This window comes from Theobroma cacao, chromosome 4 (assembly GCF_053813885.1).
Source record: "Theobroma cacao isolate CCN51 chromosome 4, ASM5381388v1, whole genome shotgun sequence".
In the NCBI taxonomy this organism is placed as follows: Eukaryota; Viridiplantae; Streptophyta; class Magnoliopsida; order Malvales; family Malvaceae; genus Theobroma; species Theobroma cacao.
In genome coordinates this window covers 28,598,778-28,625,202 of record NC_142642.1, presented here as the reverse complement: position 1 = coordinate 28,625,202, position 26,425 = coordinate 28,598,778, and the positions used below count along the sequence as shown (strand labels likewise).

Sequence of the window (26,425 nt, the reverse complement as noted above, 5' to 3'; positions counted from 1 at the left end):
TCACATTAAAGTTACATTAATATCACGTGGACATCAAATGACAAGTGATATTTTGATAAATGATAATTAATCAACTATTAATTATAAATATTTATTTAACTTTAAATAAAAGTATATAAACTTGATTAAATGTAATAGAAGAATAAAAATTTATTTAAATTTTTTAAAAATAATTTAAATGTTTTGCAAAGCATTATGACATGAAAATACTACAAAACCTGAGTTAGAGGTTTTGAAAATAAAGGGAAAAAGTATCTAGGCAAAGGTTTTTTTTTTTTTTTGTCTTCTAGTTGGTTCATCTTGTTTTTTTTTTTTTTTCCTTTGAGTTATAAAATAAAGATGACCTTTAGGTCTTTCTATAAAACTCTTTGTGCTTACTAAAAATGGAACTTATGATTTCATATATGGTAGCAAAGCTAGTCGGCACGATTGAGTTGAACAAATAAGTCGAGTTGATCATTGGCTATACACCAAGGCCCATAAGGTGTGACCCTTATGCTGAATCCCCATCGTACTTGATTGAGCTAAACAGACATATATTTATCTTGTGAGAAAGACATCGATCTTGAGATCCAATTTTGTCTTTTACATCTTAATTTCACTATTATCCATAAGTGGCTTGAACTAATTTAAAACATTGATCATCGCATTATATATATTTTTCAATTCAGATAACAATTTTTATTTTATTTTAAAGTATTATAAGATTCGAATTTCATATTTCTTTTTCGGTTTATCACATGCAAAAAAAAAATTATATTTCTCTTTTATTTTTCCATTTTTTTTAGAATGGTAATATGTTGCAAGTGGTGTTTTTCAAGAACTATGATGAATTTATTAAGTTACTCCTTGTTTTCAAGTATATTTTCAGGAAAGGATGCATGATCACATTGACAAGATTATTGCGTTATTTTCAAAAATAAAAATGATTGAATCATGCTCATGTCCTCGAGAACAATAGGAATTAAAATCTTCAACATAATTGATGTGTGGTTGATGAAATGCAAGTAATTGCCCTACGTGCTTGTCTGGTTATGAAGAAACGCCTGCCAAGAATACCGACACATTCACATGATGAAGCAGAAGCAAGTTCTTCACATTTCGTTCAGGATGTTTTCCATTTGTGGGGGAAATTGGAATTTTCGTCATTACATTTTTGAATTTCGACTTCTTCAAATCCATGCATTTGGTCATTACCCTAAACGTTTGCCATACAGTTCATTGTAATTTTTGGGTTTGGAGGTATGGATTTTGGATTATTGATGGGCTTTAAATGTAGTAGGGTTAGAGAATACATCACAAATAGGTTGTCTTGTTTTGGCCCAAATACGATATCACGTAATAATTTCCGAATGCCATTCTTTTGTAAGGTTATTTCATGCGGAAAGGGCACATTTACTTTTTTGTATATATTAATTATAATATTTTAATTTCTATTCTTGTTTACATCTAGTAATAATTAGGTATAATGCGATTAAAAAATTTTTGAATTATTTAAAAAATTTAAATAAGATATTTTTTATTACATTTCAATGAAATTTTTATATTTTTATTTTAAATCAAATAAATCTAAATAATTAATAGTTGATTAATTATCATTAATCAAATATTACTTATAATTTTTTATGTCACATGATGCTTACGTGAAGAGTGAAAAAAGCATGCAATTACATTATGTCACATGAACATATCACGTCATCATTCATTATGACATGTTAATATGTCACGTCAAAAATATATAACATAAATTGACAAGTAATATTTTATCTAATAACAGGTAGTTAATCGTTAATTATAAAAGTTCATTTAATTTAAAATAAAAGTATAAAGAAATTAATTAAACGTAATAAAAAAATAAAAATTTATTTAAATTTTTATGAATAATTCAAAAATTTTTTAAGACAATGTATTTAATAACTATTTATTGTGTAATGTACTTTCATTAAGCTGATGATTTTAGTTTTATGGGTATATCGTAACAATTGTGTATAGGTAGATAAATGTGATATATGTATGTATGTACATCATTTAACAATAATTATGGATATGTAGCATTACTCTGGAAAAAATAATTCCATAAATTCAAACTGTAATTTTGCACCAGCCTATCATTATTGCCCAAATATTCTGCGAAGATTAAGATAATTCCCCGATATCATTATGTTGGCAGAATTAGAAAGAAACAAGTAGTTCTGAGTTCTGACAAGAAATTATGTGTCTTTATTTGTCAAGAAAATATCTTTTATTCATCAACAATTAGAATCTTGACTTTTCAATTCCATTTGGAGCAGCTCTATCAAGTATAACGTCATCTATCATTCTTGCACGTGGTCAAGCTGCCTGCTCACAATGTTTTATATTTCAACAATTTTCGAAGTGGGAAGCCAGTAATTAATCCCATTTCATTAAAATTATATACAATTAAGTTCAATCAAACCTACAAAAAGGGAAAGAAAATGTCCATCCACCCTGCCTTTTGCTAAGCCCACATGGGCAACTTATGCATGACAAGGAAATTACTTCGTTAATTAACAGCTTCTTTTAAATTCCCAAATCCCAATTATAATATATTAACATAAAGCTTTCTTCCAACAATGGGTTATGGAAATTATTTTCACAAAATTAATACTCAAGAAAATTGATTAGAAGCTTAAGGAGCATTTAGATCATAAATAGATTAATTTCCACGTAATTATTAATAATTTTGTGGCTGTCTAATGCTAGGCTCTGTATATAATAAACTTAGAAAAATTAAATGATCATGCAGGTTTAGGGGTACATATTATCAAGTAGCACGAGAAAGATTATAATATATATATATATAAATGAAATCTCTTGTTGTCAATTCGAAGCCGACAAGAGACTGCAATATTCCTATGTCTCCTTGTTTGATTTATTTACTTATTTTGATGTTCATGGATCAGGCCACAACGATATTCACATTGGAGGAAAAAAATATTGTTGTTTCTTATTTTATAAATCATATTCCTTTATCTATCTTAATTAGAATTTACATCCAAAACTTCTAAGATGAACTCTTAAATTTACAGTAAATAAAATTAAATTAAGTTAAATAGGTGGAAATCGCCAATCATGTAATCAGATTTTGAGTTGGAAAAACAAAAAAATTGTCAAACACCGGCATTTAATTTGATTAATTATGGTTGAATTTCCTTTTTTTTTTTTCTTTTTGGGTGCAACTTGATAGCTGGGAATTATGCTAGATCTTATCATGTTTTATGGTCAGCGAGACAAGAAATCAATTAATGGCATTGGTCAAATGGGAAAACAAAAGAATTTTGAATGCTTTTGTGGCTGTCTAATAAGGAGAGACACATCATTATTTCCTTAACTTAAATAATTGCATGGAATTCCAAGAGAGATACATGCTAGGGAAGGTAATAGAAATCAAGTGGTCAGTTTGATTATTTGGAAGATGAAAATCAATATAAGCAATGCTTTTTTATTCATAAAATCCAAAAAAAATAATATTTTACATGATATATATATATATATATATATATATATATATGTATATGTATGTATACATATAGATTGAATAAGCTGGAAGTGTATGATGAACTACATATTTTATGATAAAAGGGTAAAATTAACTAAAACATCTTTGGGAGTTTCAAAGAGCTATCCTTAATGGAAGTTTATGAACAGAATAATCGAAAATTCATACACATGGAATAAAATGAGGAAAAGTTTATGAACACATAGCAGTAGGTGAGAGGAAAGACATTATGATGGTCAACATCAACATAATAATAACAAGTGTGGAAGCTCACTACTAGCCTTCAATCAAAAACTTAACTGGGAAAAAAGGCATGCAATTTAAAAGCAATTTTCAGTTGGCTGAGTTTTATGGGAAAATGCATACCGGGTTTTATGGGATTGGGCATGTGATTAGACACGTGATTCTTGCTAAACACTAGAGCAGCTGGTCATGGTCCCCCAGTAAGCCACTTCCTCAAGAAAGATGGAAACTTAATTAACAAGTTGATTATCTGAAGTTATGTTTTGCCTAATCATTTTAGCAAAGCAAGAGCAACATAATTGTACGGACGTTCACATCTGTTGCCAAAAGGGCAAAAAGCTACTAATCATGTACTGAAAGCAGATATATGTGCTGCTGCTGCTGCTGCTGCTTACATATATATATATAAGTTAAATATTTTTTTTTTTTAAAAAAGAAAAATTGGTAAATGAAAATTTTTTAACTAATGTAGAAGTTAAAAACTATTTTTTCCGATATCACATTTTGTCCAACTTAGGCTTTCTAGAGTTAAAAAATTGCACCAAAAACTAGGCAAAACAGACCGTATGTATATATAAAATTTTATTCTTTCTCATAAATCTTTTATCCTTTATGATCTGTAGTGCAATTGATCTTCCATGTATATTATGAATCAATTAGAAACACAATCTCAAAAGTACATAAGGAGTTTAACTAACGTTATTAAGTGAAGGAACAGTAATAGTTTGTCCTTTTTAGAAGCAAGTGCCAAAAACAATAACACACCAGCAATAAAGTTTGTAGTTTGGTGCCTGCAATACCTTAAGCCGCTTGAACCTCCTTTGTTATGCATCTGAAAGGCAAACATTCTTTCGATCATTTACTTAATCTGCAATCAAAAGTTGTCAATATCTTAAAAAATTAGGTTGCTTGTGATTAAAGGAAACATTGGCTGTGATACTTTCAGGTTCAAGTCTTTCGATGATTTCAAAAAAGTGAGTCTGTGCTAGCTGTAGCATTTGATGCCTAAATGTCTTATTGATTCTTTGCAACTAGCTGGCTATTCTATATTAACCAATGTGATCCTTCAAAACCTTGTAATTTTCACATTTGGGTATATTTATGAAGTCAGATGGTTAGTTGAGGAATTGACTGATCAAAACTCAAACTCTGGGTCTTATGCTACATCATTTCATTCCTGAGACAGTTCAAGTCCAAATTCCCACATCACACCACATATAGTATTATTAAACACTGAATAGTTCCCCATACTAGTCTGTTTTCCATGTTCCAAAAGCTTGGCAAGACAAATAATAATTAAAAAACAGCTTTGATTGTAAGCTTTGTCTTCAAAGTTGTCAACATACAATCTCTCTTTGATTCTCAGGCTGCCTTCAACTTGAACCACTCAATTCTATTCCTTACAACTTAGATTTAAGAACTGTGTGATTTCTGGAACGCGTGCAAGCTGCTAACAGCGACCCTTATAATTTAAGTCCAATTATTTGAGTCATTAAATTTTACCATATCAAAAATCCACCTTGCCATTCTTCAACCTCACATGACCTTCAATTTTCAACTCTATGATAAAGGGTATACTTAATGTTATCTCATTCTCCATTGTCCGGAAATAATGAGGAACCTTCCCCCATTCGAATGTCAACCAAGAACCAGGCCTCCTTTGTAGAGTTGTAAAATTTGATACTAGTTTACATTACTAGCTAAAGTTGTGAAATAAATCTCAATCTTTTTGGTTTAATGCAGACTAGCTAGCTGTTAAACTGGATGCTTACTAGGTTAATTCTTTCGTTTGCTTACAGATTACTCTTAGTTTTAACAGAAGTATGTACAAATGTGAATCTTATTTTACTAAAAAACAGCACAGGTGAAAAAACCAACCATTCAACAAGGAAACCAAGAGAGCTCTCTTGTGGAATATTGATGCTCCACTTTAAGTGGGATCAGCATGTGATTAATCCATGTTAAATATCACATTGAGTCAGATGGTCCCCTTCTTTGAGAAAACCAGCTGAGAGCTCATCACTGTTAATTAACAAAGTTAAGACATCTGGAGGAGATTCTTCAGATTTGCATGCACGATGCATGGATGAATGTACATTGTTTTCCTTTTAGGGATACAATTGAAGAAACAAGGTCAAAGGATGGAGAGGATTTGAACCCTGAACCTTAACCCTCCAAGAGTAATTACAACCGATAAGCCAAACCCAACAAACTGAACCGAAACTGGATAAAGATCTGTTTGATTTGCAAACAATTTAATTTAGCACATTAGCTAGATGCAGAACCATTTAGTTGCTAAAAAATGTTCATGCAGAGCCTACGAAAACTCTTAAGGAATCTAATGAATGTCTCAGCATGAAGGCATTTGGAATGATAATCATGTAAATAACTTGCTAAGTACTTAATATCTGGAACATTACTTAATTCGCTATTCGGTCAAAAAATTTTCATATCAGAATCAGAATGAGGCCAAAGGAAGTGGAAGAATTCCTGCAGCAAATAGTTGTGTACTATATTCCACATCCAACATTGCTTTCATGCAATACCATCAGTTATTGCAGGAATATGCTTCAAATACCTCCTAGGTGTTGAAAAATTGGTGTTAAAAAAGTTCCAAGGTAAGAAATGGTATTTTCTGTTTGATGGTGTACCAATGCTTGACGTGGCCTTGGAGAGTAATAAATGAGAGAAGCATGATATAGTTTTGTTTCAGGGCCCATTGTACAGTATGCACAGGCCAACTTTTCCAACTCTGCTATTGACTTCTATTTTTTTTAATGCTAATTCGGCCAAGCACTTGCCACTAGCTCTGCTGTTTGTGTACAGTTGGCTGATCAATTTCAAGTAGGTGGCAGGTTTTGAAATTTATGTTAGACTTTTCTTTATTCTAACAATGTTTTTATTATTGAGATCAGTGTGATTAACCGGTGGTGGCCTGCATGAATATATTTTGCCCATTAAAGAGGAAAACAGATACATGGGATTGGCAATGTTTTAAAAGAAGTAAAACAGAAAACCCCTACTCTATATTGTCAGATTGTTTAGATCTAAGAATTAACGAATAGTACAAGCCTGACATGTAAAGAAAAGGAAAAAAACAAAATAGACAGATTCTCTGTGAAATGAAACTAAGATAAGGTTGAACATCTTAGTTCAAATTAGATAAAGGAATGAAAATTTCCATTACAAGATCTTAAGAAATTAGACTATCTACTCAGATTCTCCTTTTTTGTTTCTTTCTTTCATTCAGCAACACTAACTTCCAAAACAAATCTTTTCTTTGCCTGGAAAGTTGTCCATAAATTATACTACATTATTCTAAATTTAAGTCTCTTCTCCACAACCCATTACTTTGAGCTTGAATTCCTGTCTTTCTGAGACGAGAGTATAGCATCAATGGCTTCTCTTACTTGAGAAATATCGGGAGCTTTCCCACCTTGGACAGGCCAAAACTCATCTGTTGCCAACACCTGCATTATAAATCACAATACAATTTTAACTTAAATCGCCCCACTTATCAACTCTCTATGATTAATTCAGGCTGATGACTGATAGATAAAGATCAATAAATCAATGATCAGAAGCTGAAATCACACCTTCACTTGCAACTGAAGAAACTTGACATAGCTAATGGCTTTCTCCAGCATGGTAACCAGATCAACCTGTGCAAGACAAGGACAAAGATCATTTCCAGCTTTAACTATAAACAAATTGCAATTTGAAATATCACATCAATAGGACCAACGCCTCACCTTGGAGCCATTGGGTACCAGTTCCTGTAGTATCTTCAGCCGCTCACTGATCCTCTCACGTCGATTCTGGGTAACAGACATTCTCTCAATGTTAATATTCATTCTTAAATTTTGCTTAATTTGCAATCACACTTTCTCAAAAGAAAAAACAAGTCTACTTGAGATCGCAAGAAACCTTGGCTGCAATACTTTGAGGGTCCTTTGATGGTCCTGACTTAGTTTTTGCCTTCTTAGCTTCATTGGAGCATTGTTTCTTCAAAGCTTGATTGCTCTCTTCCTATAAACAATTTTGTCAGCTGCAAATCAGAAGCTATCTTAAATGAACTGACTATTTGTTACTTAGTTTGATTGGAAAAGAAGAATATTACCGCATGTGGACGCTTGAGGCCACTTGCTTCTGGTGATCCTGACTCCTGGATACTATTAGCAACTACAGCTGCTTCTGAGTATAACCAATCCCCATGGTTTTCTTTTGTAGCACTTGTCATGGAATTAAAATTGCTAGCAGTTTCAAAGCAGCTGAAATCTTCCACCAGTCGAGGATCGGTACTGCTCTTCGGATTCACCTGATTCCACTGGTAATTCTGATTCAAACTGCCCTCCCATATTGAGTACTCATCTTTGTGACTACTAGTTTTCAAGTAAGTGTTTTGCAGAACCCTCTCATTTTGCTCAAAGCTAAGCAGAGATCCATTAGTCCCATGCATGAAGTTATCATACCCGGCGCCCTTGAAGTTTATCAAAGACTGAGCTTCCTCAGGGTGATAGTTCACAGCCCGGAACGCCAAACCATCAGAATTCACGCTGTTTGGAGAAGAAAATGAAGTAGAACTACTCGTGGAAAAATTCTTGACAACCCCACCAAGCTTTTCCAAGCCACCTCCTTCTTTAAACTTGTAAGGCTCAGGGGAGGAAACATCCCCCAACAGGTTTCCACTAAAGGCAGAGGTTTGAACCGAGCAGATAGGGTCCTTGGCAAGTGCCATTGAGAGAGTGAATAGAACTAGACTCGAACTATTTGGACTAGCTCAAGCTGTAGGCATATGCAGAAAGACGAGCCCTACAAGGCCTATTTATGTAGAGGTTCAAAGTAATGGGTTAAATATTAACGATGATGGGCTTTTTTGCATTTTTAAACTAGAAAGGGTAATTAAATATTGGATTGAAAATACTTATACTTATCGGAGCAAGAAATCTGTATTAAGTATTGCATAGATGTAATGAACTAGCAAACTATATATATATTATATGCTTGCATCGGGATTGTTAGCTGGCACAGGTGAATATAGATTGGAAGATTAAAAAAGAAAACAGCAAAGAAAAAGAATGCAAAGCAGCATAAGCTTCGGCGGATTTTTCTCCATCCCACGTCCATCAGATTCCCATATTTTGCTATTTAGTTTTTCACACACTTTCAGGGAAGTTGGCAACTAGTTTTGACGGAGGTTGCTTCCTTCACTCCTTCCAACTTCACTTGTGCACGTGGATTTCTACTGTTTTCTTTACAATTTTATGGTTCATGCTGGCTTGTAAGTTAATCATGGAAGGAACCCATGCTCATCTTATCTAGCAGTACTAGGCTCTTTGATTAGCATAGTGGTTCATATATCTGGCAAAGTCGATGGCTATATTTATAGCTGAAGATTTTGTTGTACTTCAGTCCAGAGTTTTCGAATCTGAGCTCAATAATTTTGTCACCAGAACAGAATATTAGATCACTTGAGACCATGAATTAAGGTTTCTCTTTATTATTGGATCTACTAAACTATTAGTGTTAATTTAAATTTGAAACCAACTAATTAAAATTATATGATCATTGATTATCATATCTAGTTTACGTGTAGTATAAATACTTCTCTAAATTTTAGTATAATTTATATAACATCTTTCAACAAGAAATTCGAAAATTGCATTTTACATTTGAAAAATAATAAATACATAATTATATATCAGGTTCAATATTGTATATCACCTATACGAAATTATATACAATTATATACAATTGTTTCTCTCTTTTTTTTTTTTTTTTCTTTTTAAGCTATAAAAGAAAGCAGCACGACTCAAACAGAAAATCTTTAGGTAGATAATTTTTTATTTTTACCACCTCAATTAGGCCTATGGTGACATTGATAACTCCTTTTTCTTCATTAGCGAGATGTTCACCTTCAAATATCAATATCCCAAATGAATTAGTTCATTTCGATAAACTCTTTCCTTTATTCAAGAGATGTACTAAATCCAATATCAAAAAGGAATTTCTTCATTATATTTAAAGGAATGAATGATAATTTATTACTTAAATTGATATGGATGTCAACAATTGTTTAGATATAAAGAAAGAGAAAATAGAAAGAGTACTCCAAGTCTCCAACACCACGCCTTGGATCATCAAATTAATAGCAGAGCAAAGAGTAAAGATAAAAAGAAATGTATTAAGCTTTTAATAAAATATATTATAGTATTTAATTAGAGTTATACTTGGTAGTTAATTATAATTAGATTATGAATGTCGTTAGAAAGTTTAGAGTCCAAAAAACACCAAATTTCCCCCCAATATTAACATTTTTTTGTAGTAATTCAGACAACATAAATCATGGATTTACAAGGACATTTGTTTTATTCATTGGCAACAAGGTGAACTGATCAGAGTCCTTCAAAAATAAGTAAAAAAGCTTCAAGGTAGAAGCTTTTTATAAGGATATATTGGTATGCTATATATGTGAATTGTGAATTAGCATTTTAATTGAAAGTTCTTTGCCATTGGTTTTTTCCTTTTTTTTTTCCTAGGAGGTGGAATACGCGTTTATAGATAACATTGCAGCTAAGATGCAATTACTAATGAATAAAAATAGTAGTAAGCATGGAACCCTCTTAGCTGGACTGTTTCATAGTTTATCGTCTTGGATTAAGAACTTAAGAGGCAACTACTCCCTGTGTGAACCTTTTATGGTACAGTACCCTCAAACATAAGAGTAAACAAAGTAAGTACAAAAGTCATAATGTGACTTTGATCTATTCTCATGCACTTCAAATCAACATGAATAATGAAAGCACACTCATAGAGAACAGAGTTTCGAGTTTGAATTTTAAGATGAAAGCAGCGAGGTTTAAAGTGTGTAATATGGGTCTCCATATGTTCTTTGTTTTTTTAAAAAAGAGAAAATTGTTATTATTTTTCATTTTTCGCAAGTGTATACACAAACATTACAGGCATTTATGCGTTTGTCACTGCTACATGTTGTCTGTTTAGTTTGTTCCCTCAATGGGTGGCTATTGACAACATATATGATCAATAAAAATATATTACCATAAAATAATTGTAATAAAAATATTTAAATTTAACCCTGACCATTTACAGTTAGTAAATTCAACAATAGCAAAAGAACTATATATGTTATATTAGATATTTAATTTTTCTTTGAGTTACATGTGTAGAGATAAAAGAAAGTAAGAATTTAAATTTTGAATCCTGTTAAATATGAATAGTAACTGTTAAAATAAGTTTAAGGTATGAAATATTAATGTATATACAAACACGAGAATATGTATAAAACTCTAAGGATTATAGTAAAACAGATGAGATCATTGGCTTGATTTCAAATACTTGTTTTTTATTCTCATACACACATACAATTGCTCAAAACATAAAATAACAATTATTTAATTGTATATAAATAGAAACATATTCTGCATTTATTGCAGTTAATGAGATATAATGTGTCATATGTGTTTCTGTGAACCCGATGAAGATCATCCACATGTTCAGTTTCATGGTCCAGAGGAAAGGAGGAAAGCAAATCTGGCCTCCAGAGAAGATCATTTCCATGATTTAAGGGAATTGTTGCTGTCCTCATACCATGAATTTGGAAACTCTTAACTCCAAAAATATCATGGTGGCGCATCACCATGTCAACATTTAATGAGGTTTTAGTCTATTTTTTAATTTCATAAAAATAAAAAATAATAATTTGGAATTTCATAATAATAAAAAAAGGCTATTGCTTTAGACTTGAAGTTATTACGATTTTATAAAAGGGAGAAACATATTTGAATTTGAAAAACACTAAAATATTCGACAATATAATTGTTTCAATATTACTCACAAAAAATATAAATATCCAAGAATTTATCATTTATTATCTCTATTTTATTTGTGAGTAGTCAAATTATCTAAGGGTTCATTAGACCCCAATCGTCCTAAAAAAATCTTACTCCTCAATGATTTTTTAAGAAGGAATACGAATTCAGCGAGACACCTTATGAATATTTTTGTCTTTTTACTTTTGGGATAAGATGATTTTCAAATTTTTTTTAAAAATTCTTTAATTAAAATGGTTAATTGTATTTTATAAACACAAATATATAGTTTAAGTACCTGTATTGAAATTTTCGCTTCTGTTTATGCGGGGCCTTACTTATGAAAGGGTTCAAAGATTGAAAATATTCTACAAATAAAGAAAAATATTGAATATTTGGTCATTATTAAAAAGGATAATAAATATTACTAAAATATTTAACCAACATTTAAGGAACTAAGCCAGCCAGCCAAGAAAGGGGATGCATGTGCATAAAATAAAAATAAAATAACCTTTTTTAATCCAGGTGTTGATATGTGAAGAACCCGTAAGATACTCAAAAGAGAAAATTATTTTTTAGTCGCAAATTTAATTCTTCAAAATTTTCTGTTTTAATCACTTAATTTTACAAAGTACAATTTGATCGCCAACATTTATAATTTTTATTATTTTGATCACTTATTGTGATAAGAATTTCTCACATAACATTTTATGTTGACTAAAATAATAAAGTTGGATTTTTTTCAAAAGAAAAAAACAATTTACTCTAAACAAAACCTTCCCAATGTTTGTGCCCTCTTCGGGAATAAAAGCTCCGTAGTTCTGGCATATCCTGCTTATTTCCCATACCCATTTCAAATACAATGATGAAGCTTCAGATTAAAGACAGGCATTGGGGATTGAAACAGGTGTCGTTTTGGAAGCTATCATGGCAGGAGGTTTCATCGTGTCCGCCCCCGCCCAATTTGATGTTTGTCAAAAGGGTTTTATTAATAATTATCTTAAAAATTATTGTTAAGGTTATTATAATATTTTTACCAAATGAATCCAAAATTATCACGTTAACTATATATACCTAATGTAAATATATTATTATAAATAATACCATAAGCACATGAGTAATAGGAAATCAAGAATATCCCTTGAATTTTCCAAGGAAAGCAAAAGAAAATGGAATGGAGAAGCCTTCGTCAACCAAAAAAATAAAAATGATTTCATGACAGTGAAATAGTCAACTTCCACTAGTACTCTCCTACCGAAGAAAAAAATATCACGTAGATCTGGATAAGACAAATGTTACTCAAAAGTCCGATAATCAACCAACCCAAAAAAGTAGAGCTCATTAGCAACCATGAGGCAGGCTTGAGGAAACAAAATTTCTATCGTTGAGCCAAGTCAATAGCTTAACCAGGTGGATCAACTTAATGTAACAAAAACTTGAAGTTTGATTTCGCAATAATAAGCTATATTTGTTTCTCACTTCAGCCAGAATAGCATCTGACAGTAAGCAAAATGACTGTGCAACTAGTTAATAGAAGCTTCTTAGCTGGTTTGATAGAAGACAGGTGTTTCAAAAGACCCATAGGGCTGGGGTTCAAGGTAACGGAATATAGAACAGAGAAATACAGTCAATCATATGCTATGCTACAATGGTATACATCTTATATTACACAGACCAAGACAAAGGTTTGTACTAAACTAAGTAATCACTACAAAATACAGGAGGCCATTAGCAAGGTTCATAAGGCCACTGAACATGGTACTGCTTGATTCAATGTAATACCAGCAACAAAGAACCTGCAAATTTCAATACATGCTTCTACGCACAGCCACACATCATTCTTTAAAGGGAGGAAAGGGTATCATGAAATGGCAACTTTGTGTAACAAAGTTATATATAGTAGCATTATTCTCTAAGTGATAATGAAAATTAAATTATATACACCAAAACTAATCAACTGACATACAGTGAAATCTTTTACAAAGACAACATCAATCAAAACATAGAGAAAGACAAACCAAAACTTATTGAGTTTCAGTATCCAATTTAGCCCTTTTCTTTTTCCTGCGTCGCTTTCTTGAAGAGCTTTCACCGATAGGTAAAGACTGTGCAACAGCTGTAGGCACAAAAACAATTGGAAGATCAATATGTTCAGAACCTTCTTCTAATTTTTCAATCTTGAATACATGGTGAGGACGTTTTGCCCCTGAGCTTGATGGTAGAATTACAGTATTTGGCACACTGTTAGTGACTACAGCAGTTTCAATCTCTTCATTCTTATGGATTGATGTGTTTGCTCCAGCAGGTGTAGTGCCAATATGGGAAATGCTTGAATCCTTGACTTTATTTAAAGCGACATACAATTTAGCTTTGGACTTGATAATCTCTGAAAGAAATGTTCCATACCTAGAATCATCTGCGTTATTGGTCCAACAAAAAGATTAAGTCTCATCTAGTTAACATGCGGCTTGAAATCAGAGTAAATATAAGAATATGTGTATATATGTGTGTGCTTGTTTTATTCAAAAGAAGAGAAAGAAAGATACCGAGAAGAGAGAGGAGAGCAGCACGTGCTGCTAATTGTTCAGCCTCTTTCTTATTCCTACCAGTTTTGCCACTATAAGTCACATCATTAAAAACTAAAGAGGATACAAAAAGGGGAATCAATCCTTCTGACTGAATGGTATTATAGGATGGCATTTCCATATTCATCTTAACCGCAAATTCATTCAAGATAGACTTGCAGAATACCGTATCCTAAAAAACCAACACCAAGAATTTAGCAAAACATTATAGAACAAGTGAAATGAACCTATTTAAGGTTGTTTAATTTTGTAAGACATTTTCCATTATCTATTTACATTTACAATCGAAATATGAACAACAAGAAAAGGGTCATTCATTATGAAATGACCTTAATGTATTTAAAAATTTGGAAAATAATTTAGACTCATTTTTCCAATATCTTACAAATGGGAAAACAAAGGTTTCCAAACTTAGTTGTTATCCTCATTTTGCTGGTCAATTATAATGGATATATGGGGATGGAAAATGGAAAAAAGTTTCTAAAACCTAACGGGCTTCGCTTTTTTTCTTTCCCTTTTTACTTTCTGCGGGGAAACATCGTTACTTATTCGCACATATCATATTGTTGTCTCACTTCCAAAGTTTATATACTCAACAGTAAAAATTCCAATCATATTTCCTACTAAATAGTAAACAATTCCTAAAGATAAAGAAATCGTATAATTAGGGATAAAAATCTCATGCCATCAAAGTCAAAAATCAAAATACCTTTCTTAAACTTTGTCCTTTTCTTTAACATAGAACAAGATACGAGACAAAGGATCCAAATGTTGTACCAATTTGACAAGCTAAGTTGCAAGATAAACAAACCCTTATGAATGACCCACAAACATTTAAATAAAGAAAAAGATGTAGTTGTAATTTGTACCCAAAAGACCAAAAATTCCAACATTATGCAACAAACCTCACGAATGATAGGACATCCTTCATCTTTTATCTTCTTTGTTATACAATCTAGTGCAACTTTGGCAGCATCTTGTTCAGCTGCTTTTCTATGTGAAAAGGTATCCAGAGAAGTGTAACTTGTTCCATCAACTAACACAGTTGACCTAAACCTTGGAGCATGCAAAGATCCTTCATTAGTTGTTTGATATACTGGGAGTGGTATGGATGATCTTTGAGTATACTCCTGCAAACGATTCTTGTGCATCAACGGTTCTGGAGCCCCTAAACATAATCAACGCACAAATTAGCAAGGAGTGCCACTTTTAAATAAGTAAAGGCAAGAGACTCAATCAAAATATTGCTTATAAGCAAGCCAAGTAAATTAAACTATCTAACATAAATTTAACCAAAAAACGATCTTAGAAAAAAATTATGAAAACACGATACAGTATATCAAAGGTGCATAATAGAGCTTAACATAAAGCTTTTAAGTGTAAGTTGAATAAGAATGAAGTATCTCTATCTTCAAGCATAATCAACTTAAACTTAATTCAATGAGAGAAAAACCCAAAATACCACAATTCCAAAAGGACAGTTAAAAGCAGCCTATATTGACTATTTTAATGTTTCATACACAAAAATTCACAGCCCACTTGGGTGAAGCTAATGAAGAAAAGATACTTTTAGGTCATTTGTGTTCACAGGAAGGGAGGGGCGGTATTGGAGCAATGTTTGGAAGCTTCTGACAAGGAAAAGGGAAAGAGATTCGGAAAGTTCTTTCACTTCTAAACAGGAAAACTCTTCAATAAGCTTGCACTACTGAAGCCTATCTTGACTGTCAGATTATTTTTCAAATTCTACCCTTATCATTCCCTCTTGTGTTCAATATTGACCTTATATCCTCATTCTTTGCCAACTTGGAATGGTAGCTAGTTTTACGCCTTGCACTTCCTAGACTTCTATAATAACATCCAAATAAAAAGATCGCTATCTACCATTTCACCTCCTTTCCCTATTTGCTTATTCTCCCTTAATAGGTATAGTCACTCGACTCTTGGCTTGCCGGGCACAAAGCACATTTGCCAAGGCATCATCCGTTGCAAAGACCTTCCAAAAGTGCAGTACCCTTTTTAAGCAGCCAAAAAAATGGAATTTTAAATTTCCAAAAAATGCTAAAATAGGTTTAAATTAACATTAAGTATAGTTGAGATTTCCTCAAGTTTTAATATAACATTGACAACTTTAAGTATTCAAGATTTTTATAGTTCTAACTATTTAAACCCATATTTCTATGTAATTAATTAAAAATAAATTATCATTAACCCTAGATACCATCAAAGATTAAAACCCTAGCAGAATTAACACCATTCCAAAACCCAAAAACAGCAAAAATTAAAATACAAAAAAAAATCTAATCAACCAAACATTTTTCAAACGCATTAAGAGAAATTAGTTACACCTAAGATAAAAAGCCCAAACTCTTTGAAACATGAAGCAAAATATCGACATTATCCCGCAAAAAAAAAAAAACAAAATCTTTAGAGAAAACTACCCACAAAAAGTTCAAATGTAATACTTACTAGAAGGATTCGGAGCCGAAGGTTGATTAAAGAGTTTGGATTCGAGAAAAGCTAATATGGGATTCTCCATTTTTTTTTAATTTTGCGTTTAGGGCAATAGCAGATTTTCTCCACACTTAAAAATGGAGGCCGAACTTTTTTTTAAGCTGGCGAGGATGCCGAGTGCCGACTGCGTTCAGTAAGGGTATTTACGTCAAAGTGCTTCCACTTTGTCCTTTAACAACCGGTTATACAAGTTGTACAATGTAACACGGTTAATAAATATTAACTTGCTCAGACTACGCGAAGCAATTAACCTGTTTAAAGCGTAACATTATTAACATAATTAATATATTTAAAACTCACATGATTAATCTATGTAAATATAAATAATATGTTTATTTTATTAATTTTTAAATATTAATATTTTAAGACATAATACTGAAAAAAATAGTAAATTATTTTTTATTATATCCAATCAAGTATTTATTTTTTTACTTTTCGTTAAATAAGTTTTTGTCACTAAATATTAATTAATTACAATTAATCAAGTTACGATTGCTAGTATAGTGCCACATGTTAATGGCGTGGCATATTAACATATTATTTTGAAAGATGACATTACCATGTGATAGATAACATGGCTAAAGGTTTTGTTAAGTGGAAGGCAAAAATGAAAGAAGGCCATAGTAACGATAATAAATTATATAATGTGGGCATCTTAGTCATTTTAAAATCTATCAACCACATTTAAAATTTTGAAGTGAAATTTTTATTTTCAATATTAATAGATCAAGAGTGAATTATGGTCAAAACCTAAGAGTAAGAGTATTTTACTAAATTTTAAAATATATCGAATGTTTTGTTTGATTGATTATTTGTTTTTGGATTAAATTATGCATAATTTATGTACTTTATAAAAAATGTAGATTTAATCCATATATAATAATTTGGATAAATTGAGTGCTTGTACTTTTTCAATTTATTAATTTCAATTCTAATTCTAACACTGTTAAAATTTTATTGTTAAATATATTAACGTGACATTTTAATTAAATTGATGTGTTTTTTTTATTAATGTCGCGATTACTATATGTTAACATGGCAAAAATGTTGACATGACACTTGTTGACATGACAAAAATGCTAACGTGGCAATTGTTGACAAAGATTTTTTTGAAATTAAATTTTCATATTACTTCAAAATAATATATAGATGTTACAAATAGGTTGATGAAATGGTACAAAATTAATAAACATATTCACACTTTTTTTAGCAGCAAGAAATCAAGATCAAATTATATAATTAATCTTTGTACTTTATCAAAATGGTATATTTAATCCTTATACAATAATTTGTAAAAATTGAGTCTCTATATTTTCTAAAATTGATAATGTTAGTCTAATATATTAAAAATTTTATATTATTTATATTGATATGATATTTGAATATGTTAACGCGACATTTTCTTGTTGATATAATATTAAATTTGATGATATGATAATGATAATGTGACATTCTATAAATGATGTGATAATAGTGTTGATATGGCATGACCAAACACTAATATAGATCTTATAAGTGTAGATGTGGAATTATCGAATATAAGCTAATAATTTGTAGCATGTTTGGTTAACTGGAAATAATAGAATGAAAATAGAATAGAGGAAGAATAACTATTATATAAATTAATTCATGAAAATAGAATAGGATAGAAATTGTTATTATTACTTATTCCATTGTTTGGTTGGAAAAAATAATTTTAAAAATAGTTAAAAAATAATGGGTAAATGATAAAAATACCCTTTATTAAAATTTAAAATTTTTTTAATTAAAAACAAAAATCCTATGATGAGAAAAAAACACTCTTTGTTAAAATTTAAAAATTTATTTTGTTAAAAGATAAAAATATTCTAAACAATAAAATCAGAATAACTTTTACTGTAATCAAATAATATTTTCACCAAAATACAAACATGTTTTTATTATAATTTAATAATATTTTGTATTAGAAGATAAATAAACATTTTATTCTAATTAAATAATATTAAATATTAAAAGATAAAATATATTTTTTATTAAATTTAAATATTATTAAATAATATTCTTTATTACATTTATTATATTCAAATAATAATATTAAATAATATTTAAATATTTTTTTAAAAAAAAATAAAATAAAAAATTTTGTGTTTTTTATACTTTAAAGAAAGGAGTGAGGGAGAGAGAGAAAAAAGAGTTTAGTATTTTGTTATAAAGTAATTTTTTAAATTATATAGAAGTATATTTATCTGATCAATTTCTTTTCTTTCTTCTAACAATTTGTAGTAACCCTTATTTGATGCATGATCTTGTATAATTGCCTTTTAAGATAGGCCATTAGATATAAGTGAACTCGTAAGTAACCTAAATAACAATTAAGGTTGTGACTGAGTGAGCCGATATAAATGTAGACACTATTTTATTCCCACTATTGATAATTTTATTTTTTATCTGTTTATTTATTTTTGATTATGGATTAATATCAGGTCCAAATTTGAAATTGAGTTTCCCTAGTTTTCAATGAATTTTGGCTGTACTAAGTTCAGTAGATTAAGTGCTTGAACCTATAGTTGTTATGGAATTAAAGTGAATCAAACAAGTTAAATGAAACTAAAACCAACAAATCAAGATTACAATAACTAAGACCCATAACATTTTGGAAACTAGGAAGAACAGGAAAACAAAATAAAAAATATTAAAAAAAAAACAGAGAAGAGAGATGCCAACTGAGCATGGCTCACCAAGGTACGTTTTGCACCTTACCAAGGATAATGCCACCATACTAGACGTGAATTTTTCGCGTCTGGCAGGTGCCTCGTGACGCTAGGGGTGCATAAGTGGCACCTCCAACACTCAAAGAGGGCAGCTTCTTTTCCCCAAATTCCCAAAGGAGGTCGATTTTTGAAGAAACCTTAGGAGAGCAATTTAAGAAAATTCCTTAGAGGCAACCGAGAACCTTAACCTAGCCAAAAAGCCCTAAAAACCTTAGAAAACCCTAGAACAAAAATCCCAACTTTCCTATTTTATCAACCAGCAATACCACAACCACAAAAAAAAACTCCAAAAAACTAAAAAAAAAAAAGCAAGTGGGATGCAACGCTTGGTGAGTGAAGGGAGTTTTGATGCTTTTGGGGAAATCATTTTTAAGAAAGGAAGCTTCATTAGGTTTCAGTTTTAGAGGGAGAGCGAGCCGTCAGTTGGAAGCTTGAGGAGAAAGCTTGAAAGTTTGAGAGGCTAGGGTTTCATTTGAGGGAAAAAGGAGAGATTTTTTTTAAAGAGGGGAGGAAAAAATCAATGGTAAAGAGAGAAAGCAAGCAAGGAAAATGAATAGGTAGGAAGAAAAGAGGGTTTTTATACCTAGGGCTAGTGATTGTTAAACGATGCTGTTTTGGGAAAGAGTTTTAGTCCAAACGATGTGGTTTTGGGAGGTCTTGGGAGTTGCTTTGCAAAGCACCAAATGGTGCACCTTGGTTGAGGTACAACGGGCTGTGGAGCAGATCGGTCGCCTTGGGCCAATACTTGCCCAAGGAAGGTAAACTCTTTTGCTATTATGAGTTTGCTTTGGTTTTGTTGTGTTGTACTTGGTCTAACATTTAGTTAGGAAAATAAATTAGTTTTAGTATGTGATTAATTAAAATAAAAAGATAAAAATATGTAGTAGAATTATCAAATGTTAAGGTAAAAAAAAATGTTAGGTGAAAAGAAACAAAAAACTATAAGCAAATAGATAGATAAATATTTGATAATAAAATGATAGGTTAGTTAGATAGAATATAGATATATAAAGAAAAAAAATGAATGCCCAACCTAAAAATAGAAATAAATAACAATAGTAGATCTAGGCTAAAATATAAGTAAATGAGAGAAATAAGCAAATATTTAGCAGTAAAAATTTAGAACTAAGTAAGTAACATAATATCTAGTTAGGAAAAACTAATTTAGCTAAAGGAAAATATATGAGTATGTAAAAACATATAAGATAGTTAGTCATAGGAAAAATAGACTAAGGAAAAACTAAAAAACAATAATAATAAAATAGATAATCACATAAAAATGAATTAAGTAAATAGAAGAAAATATATCTAATAAAAATAAGTTAGGTATGTAATAGAAATAAAATGTTTAACTATACAAATTTTTATATATAGGCGTATATAGAATATAAAAGAATATAATGTAGTCTAAAATTGTAAATATTAAAAATAGAGTGGTTGATTAGATTAAATCCGATTATGAAATTTCATTTGAAAAGGCAAAGAGTTGCTATTTTCGGGATGACTTTCTTAGGAATGGGATTCAATTGGGGTATTCTCCGAATTGTTAGAATAAATCATAATTTTGTATTCTAATATTCTAATTATCTCAAGAAAGCACCTTAAAATTCATAAAAGAAATAAACATGTATAATGTTTTATCTAAATGAAGATTGATATAATTATTTATTAATTTGAACATTTGTTGCAAATAAAAAATTAATTTTTTTATTCAATAAAAATGTATAATTCAATAAAATATATTAACCTATAATATTAATTAAAAGTTATAGATTTAAATAGAATGTTTCTAAAAAAGGATATAAAAGATAAAGTAAATGAGGTGTTAAATTACATTAAAATATTTAATATATTGTTGAACAAAATTATAAATGCACACATGTGACATCGTTCATAATTTTATTTTGGCATAGCATATGACATTATTTATTTTGTTAATGGGAGGAAAACCTCGATAATGGGATTTTCTCAAAAGACTTGTAAAGATGAGTTCTTCCAAGGATACCCCTAGGTGAGAAAAACTTCGAGCCTTCCCCAAAGCGTTGGGATGATTTACGAATGATTTTTCGATATAAGGTTTTCATTACTCATTATTTAAATTTCGTAAATCATGACATCATTTCATAACTAGATTATGTGCACTTGTAAAACTAAAATAAAAGCTTTAATTTTCTAATTTAATAAATAATAAAATAAATAAACAAGGATTAGGGAAACATAAGAATAAAATCAATGGTTTAGGCTATAATAGGATAACATGTGATTAAATGGTACAATTCGTTGAACAGGCATCACGAAGATGCTAATCATTCCCCGTGTGTAACCATATTATGAAACTCAATTGGAAAAATTTATAGATCAGTTTATTATTCTTTAGACAGATTTAAAATAAATTTAAGATTCCTTTGAATAGAACAAATTTAACAAGCGGTCAACCGCATCTAGATAAAAAAGATTGATGGCTACTCATAACACATTTTTTCACATCTAGAGGTCGAGTTCCTGAACTTGCACATTACGACAATAAGTGAGCTTGTAAGTAAACTAAATAACAATTAAAGGTGTAATTTAGTGAGCCGATGTAGTGCATTCGAGCTTGGCACTATTAAAAAACTCGAGGCTCGAGCTTGGTCGATCTGTAGTTTCTTGTGCTTAAGCTTGATTGAGCATTATTTTTATTACTTATATACGACTTGAAAAATAAAGGAGTAACTCAAACTCAGCTTGATCAAACATAAATATTATTAATTTAGATAAAGAATTCGAAACTTAACTCAACTTAAGTTAAGATTCAAATTTAAAATAAAAATTCAAAAAAAATTAAAATATATATAGATATTACTTTATAATTATAGGTGCTCACTCAAACAAAGTATTACATAAACTTAAGAGGAAATTGAAAGAAATAAACTTCCTCATAAGTTCAATTCAAAAATATCATTAATTATAATTTTAACTATTTTTAACATGACTTGACAATAATACCTTTTAAACAATTTTAAACAAATTAAAATGATTTTGGTTTCTCTATCTCGCCATGACTTGACAATAATGCCTTTTAAACAATTTTAGACAGATTCAAATGTTTCAGTTTCTCTATCTCGCCATCCAGACAAAAATTCTAAAATTAAATCTCGATTTCTCTCTTTTGTTACATACTGTCTATCTTGTCATCTAGCTCTTTCTCACCACCCCAAAAAGTAGATATAACATCAATGTATGTGTTTTGAGGTTCTTAAGTTTATTGGTTTATATTCATAAAACCTCAAAATTGAAGGATTGAAATTGATTAGACATATTTATAAATTAGAACATTGTATGACTTTGACAACTTAAACTTGACTGCAAGTAGGTAAATTAATTAGTTGTTAGGCATTACATTACTAGTTTTTAAGTATTGCGAGATTTGTTTTTAGGCATTGCATATCTGGTTTTTAAGTATTACATGACTGGGTTGTAGGCATTGCGTGATTAATTTTTAAGCAATGCCTAAGTCCAATAATACCTAAAAATCAGTCATACAATGCCTTACTAATTTGTCACGTAATGACTAAAAATCAGTCACGTAATACTTAAGTCACGTAATATTTATTAACTAGTCATGTAATATCTAAAAATCAGTCATGTAATGTTCTATCAATCAGTCACACAATACTTAAATATTAATAACGTAATGCCTAAAAATCAGTCAAACAATACTTAAAAATCAATTACGTAATAACTAAAAACCACCAAAACTACCAAATTTCATTTAACAAAATCAACAATTTTAAACAACATATCATATTTCATTTAACAATATAATTAACGAATATACCTACTTGGTGAAGAATATTTAAAATGTTCAAAAAAAAATTTTCATATATCAAAAACTACTTTAAAATTCTTAAAATGCTCAAAAGTTTTTCTTTGTGTATCAAATATCACTTTAAAATACTTAAAACGTTTAAAAATTTTTCTTTTTTGACAAATATTACTTCAGAAATGAATGGTCTGATTAGGAAAACTATAAAGATATGAGTTAATTTGAAGTGCATAACTAAATATATGAATCAATTCCATTAAAAATTATTTTATCTAAAATTAATTTCTTTTAATTAAAAATAATTAAAATTATAAAAAAATTATTTTAAAAAAAAGTACCTTAACTTAAACTCGAGTAGAAGTCTTAATCCCATACTAGGGAGTTTGAGCCGGACTCTGCAAACAGTCGAATCTGAATTTAAGTAAGGCTAAATTTGAGTAGCCGGGCTCGCTTGCATCAAAGCTCTCAACTTTCCTCTTTCCATCCTTCTTCCAAACCCACAACCCTGTCAACTCCGCCACAAATCTCCCTTCAATTCCACCACTTAAACCCAAAACTAGACCAACCTAATCCCTGAAAATGGCCAAAACCAAGAAAAGATCACATTCCCAGCGCTCCCCTTCCCCGCCGTCCCGGAACCCCACACCCCCAAAACACCCGATTTTCCCTTCCTACCAAACAACCCCAAATATCCAGCCCAAAGTCAAACTCCTCTGTGAAATCATCTCCACGACGCCTTCGTCCACAGTCGAAGCCCTGCTAGAAGGCGCGGGCCTCCGCGTAACCCAACCCGACGTCGAAAACGTTCTCAAGCTCTCCTACTCTTTCCCCTCCCAAGCCGTCAAGTTCTTCCGTTGGTCAGGCTACCAACTACAACACCAACATTCTCCTTACTCCTGGAACCTCGTCGTCGACTTGTTGGGTAAGAACGGTCTCTTTGATGCAATGTGGGACGCCGTTAAGTCCATGAAAAAAGAAGGGATAGTTTCTTTGGCTACTTTTGCTTCTATTTTTAGTAGTTATGTTAGTTTTGATAAAGTTAGGGAAGCTATTTTGACTTTCGAAGTGATGGAACAGTATGGCTGTGTTAGGGATATTGCCGCTTTGAATTCTTTGATTAGTGCTATTTGTAGGGAAGGTAAAACTATTGATGGCTTGGAGTTTTTGAGAGTTATTAAGAGTAGGATTAGGCCGGATTCGGATAGTTTCGCGATTTTGCTAGAAGGGTGGGAGAAAGAAGGGAGTGTTAGTCTTGCAAAAGAGACTTTTGAAGAGATGGTTATGGAAATAGGGTGGGATCCTGGGAATGTACCGGCTTATGATTCGTTTTTGAATACTTTAATTAAGGGGAAGGATGGGATTAATGAGGTTTTGAAGTATGTTGACGTACTGCAGGAGAGGAGGTGTTATCCGGGGATGAAGTTCTTTAAGGAAGTACTGGAGGGTTTTCGGAAAGTTGGTGATGTTAGAGGAGCTGAGTTGATTTGGGAGGCAATGGTGGGGAAGGTTGGGTTTAGGCCAGATACAGAGATGTATAATTTGATGATTGCTTTGTATTCTTCTAAGAATTATATGGATATGGCAAAGAAGATGTTGGATGAGATGGTGTATACTGGGGCATTTCCAGATTTGCAATCTTATAATTTGCTGTTTCATTTCTTGATTAAGAATAGGAAGCTGAAGGATGCTTCAGTGTTGTTCAATGAAATGGTTAAAAATGAGTGTTTTCCAAGCAAAGCAAATTGTATTGCAGCAGTTAAGATTTTTATTGACATTGGGGACCCTTATATGGCCATAAAAGTTTGGAAATTCATGATAGACAATTATGATTCTGATTTGGAGGAGACTGGAAATTTGTTGGTTGTTGGGCTTCGTGATGCAAAACTGCTTCCTGAGGCAGTTAAGTATGCTGAGGGTATGATCGAGAAAGGAATCAAGGTCACATATTCCACATTGTCAAAATTGAAACAGGGTCTTAGCAAAGCGAGAAAAGAAGGGGTATATGAAGAACTTTTAAGAAAGTGGAAATCCTGTTAGGCGGGTTGAAATTGCTTGAAATCTATCTTAGAAACAGTGCCTCATCATATTGTGTATTGTGTCCTGTTGCCTGTGTGGCCTGCACAATTTTTTCGTCACAGAAAAATTTCAGTATATATTATCTTTCTTTTGTATATGTGATAAATAATATAAATTTGCTCTATGGATAACTAATGAATAAGTTAACTCATTTAATGCCATCTGCCTAATATTAAACCATTTTTATGGGGCAGGACTCAGCTTCCTGGTATTGTAAAGTCTCATTGAAGGTCCTAAACACCACAGTTTTTATTTCTAGACAATCTGAAGTTTTGATTTATGGCTTACTGCTTCATGCTTAATGGTGTTCATGCATGTGCTGTTGTGCCCAAGTTTGTCATATAGCAAGGTATTTGAAAATCATAGCTATTTTAGTTGTGATTAGAACATCCTCTCTTCAAGTTTCTCTTAATCTTTAGGCAATGAATCTGGTGGTTTATTCAAGTTTTACTTAGATAATTGTTTTATAATTATGAGTGATTAAACTCAGTTAACATACAGATTATCATATCAGATCTGATAAGAACTTCCCGCTGACAGTGCCAGAAAGTTTGCAGAGAAGTACTTCTGAATTTGTTTCCATGAATATTGAATATCGATATTGTGGTTTTAGCAGAGGTATTGTTGTCTATGTTGATCTTTGTTTCTATCATGACACAAATGAAACAGATGAGTTAAGAGAAGATTTAAAAGACCTCTTGCTATACAGACAATTTATGGAAATGCTAATTAATGAGTCCTAATACTTTTCTTTTTTCTTTTTTTGCCATTAAAGAATGGTATTTCAGTGTACCAAAGTTTTGCAAGTTTCCAAGCCCATATTGAGTATATAAGTATAGAGTTGTTTTCCTTTTAAGCGAAGCGCAAATAATGGAGATTTGGTTTTCTGTTTAAGGAGAAAAAACAATAGAAGATTTGAACTTAATTTCTGGAGTGAAGAAATACATGTACTAGGTATTGATCTAAGTAGACAAACAATTATAGAGTGAGTTCAGCCAAAGAGCTGAGCAGTATGCCCAATTTCATTAGGGACCGGCACCAGGGTAGAATAGGAGTATGAGTACTGAGCAACCAGCTTAATGGGCTTGGGGGCCCAAAAAGATTAA

The 26,425-nt window shown here is 31.1% G+C and overlaps 3 protein-coding genes across 3 annotated transcripts; 1 reads left to right on the top strand and 2 right to left on the bottom strand.

Moving 5' to 3' along the window:
• Positions 1–6,817: 6,817 nt before the first annotated feature.
• Positions 6,818–8,566, bottom strand: RSL1 (RHD SIX-LIKE 1). Its single transcript, XM_007032990.3, has 5 exons — positions 7,884–8,566; positions 7,691–7,792; positions 7,516–7,581; positions 7,360–7,425; positions 6,818–7,233 (listed from the first exon to the last, which is right to left on the bottom strand). Exons 1-5 carry the CDS (start codon positions 8,499–8,501, stop codon positions 7,111–7,113), a joined length of 975 nt encoding a protein of 324 aa, XP_007033052.2. The 5' UTR covers positions 8,502–8,566; the 3' UTR covers positions 6,818–7,110.
• A 4,885-nt stretch (positions 8,567–13,451) lies between these two features.
• LOC18601898 (double-stranded RNA-binding protein 4-like) lies at positions 13,452–16,811 on the bottom strand. The gene is made up of 4 exons (XM_007032989.3): positions 16,644–16,811; positions 15,083–15,345; positions 14,139–14,349; positions 13,452–14,008 (listed from the first exon to the last, which is right to left on the bottom strand). Exons 1-4 carry the CDS (start codon positions 16,711–16,713, stop codon positions 13,617–13,619), a joined length of 936 nt encoding a protein of 311 aa, XP_007033051.2. The 5' UTR covers positions 16,714–16,811; the 3' UTR covers positions 13,452–13,616.
• A 6,814-nt stretch (positions 16,812–23,625) lies between these two features.
• Positions 23,626–25,441, top strand: LOC18601897 (pentatricopeptide repeat-containing protein At5g15010, mitochondrial-like). Its single transcript, XM_007032988.3, has one exon. The coding sequence runs from the start codon at positions 23,823–23,825 to the stop codon at positions 25,278–25,280; it is 1,458 nt and encodes a 485-aa protein (XP_007033050.2). The 5' UTR covers positions 23,626–23,822; the 3' UTR covers positions 25,281–25,441.
• Positions 25,442–26,425: the final 984 nt, after the last annotated feature.

What these genes read in the sequence shown, in the direction of transcription:
- RSL1 (XM_007032990.3), bottom strand. Translation starts at nt 8,501, where the DNA reads ATGGCACTTGCCAAGGACCCTATCTGCTCGGTTCAAACCTCTGCCTTT. An exon ending in CTCAAAGTATTGCAGCCAAG is followed by an intron (nt 7,582 to 7,690) that starts GTTTCTTGCGAT and finishes TCTGTTACCCAG; the next exon opens with AATCGACGTGAGAGGATCAG. An exon ending in TTCTTCAGTTGCAAGTGAAG is followed by an intron (nt 7,234 to 7,359) that starts GTGTGATTTCAG and finishes TTTATAATGCAG; the next exon opens with GTGTTGGCAACAGATGAGTT.
- LOC18601898 (XM_007032989.3), bottom strand. Translation starts at nt 16,713, where the DNA reads ATGGAGAATCCCATATTAGCTTTTCTCGAATCCAAACTCTTTAATCAA. An exon ending in TTCGGCTCCGAATCCTTCTA is followed by an intron (nt 15,346 to 16,643) that starts GTAAGTATTACA and finishes GATTATGTTTAG; the next exon opens with GGGCTCCAGAACCGTTGATG. An exon ending in GATGTCCTATCATTCGTGAG is followed by an intron (nt 14,350 to 15,082) that starts GTTTGTTGCATA and finishes TTGGTTTTTTAG; the next exon opens with GATACGGTATTCTGCAAGTC.
- LOC18601897 (XM_007032988.3), top strand. Translation starts at nt 23,823, where the DNA reads ATGGCCAAAACCAAGAAAAGATCACATTCCCAGCGCTCCCCTTCCCCG.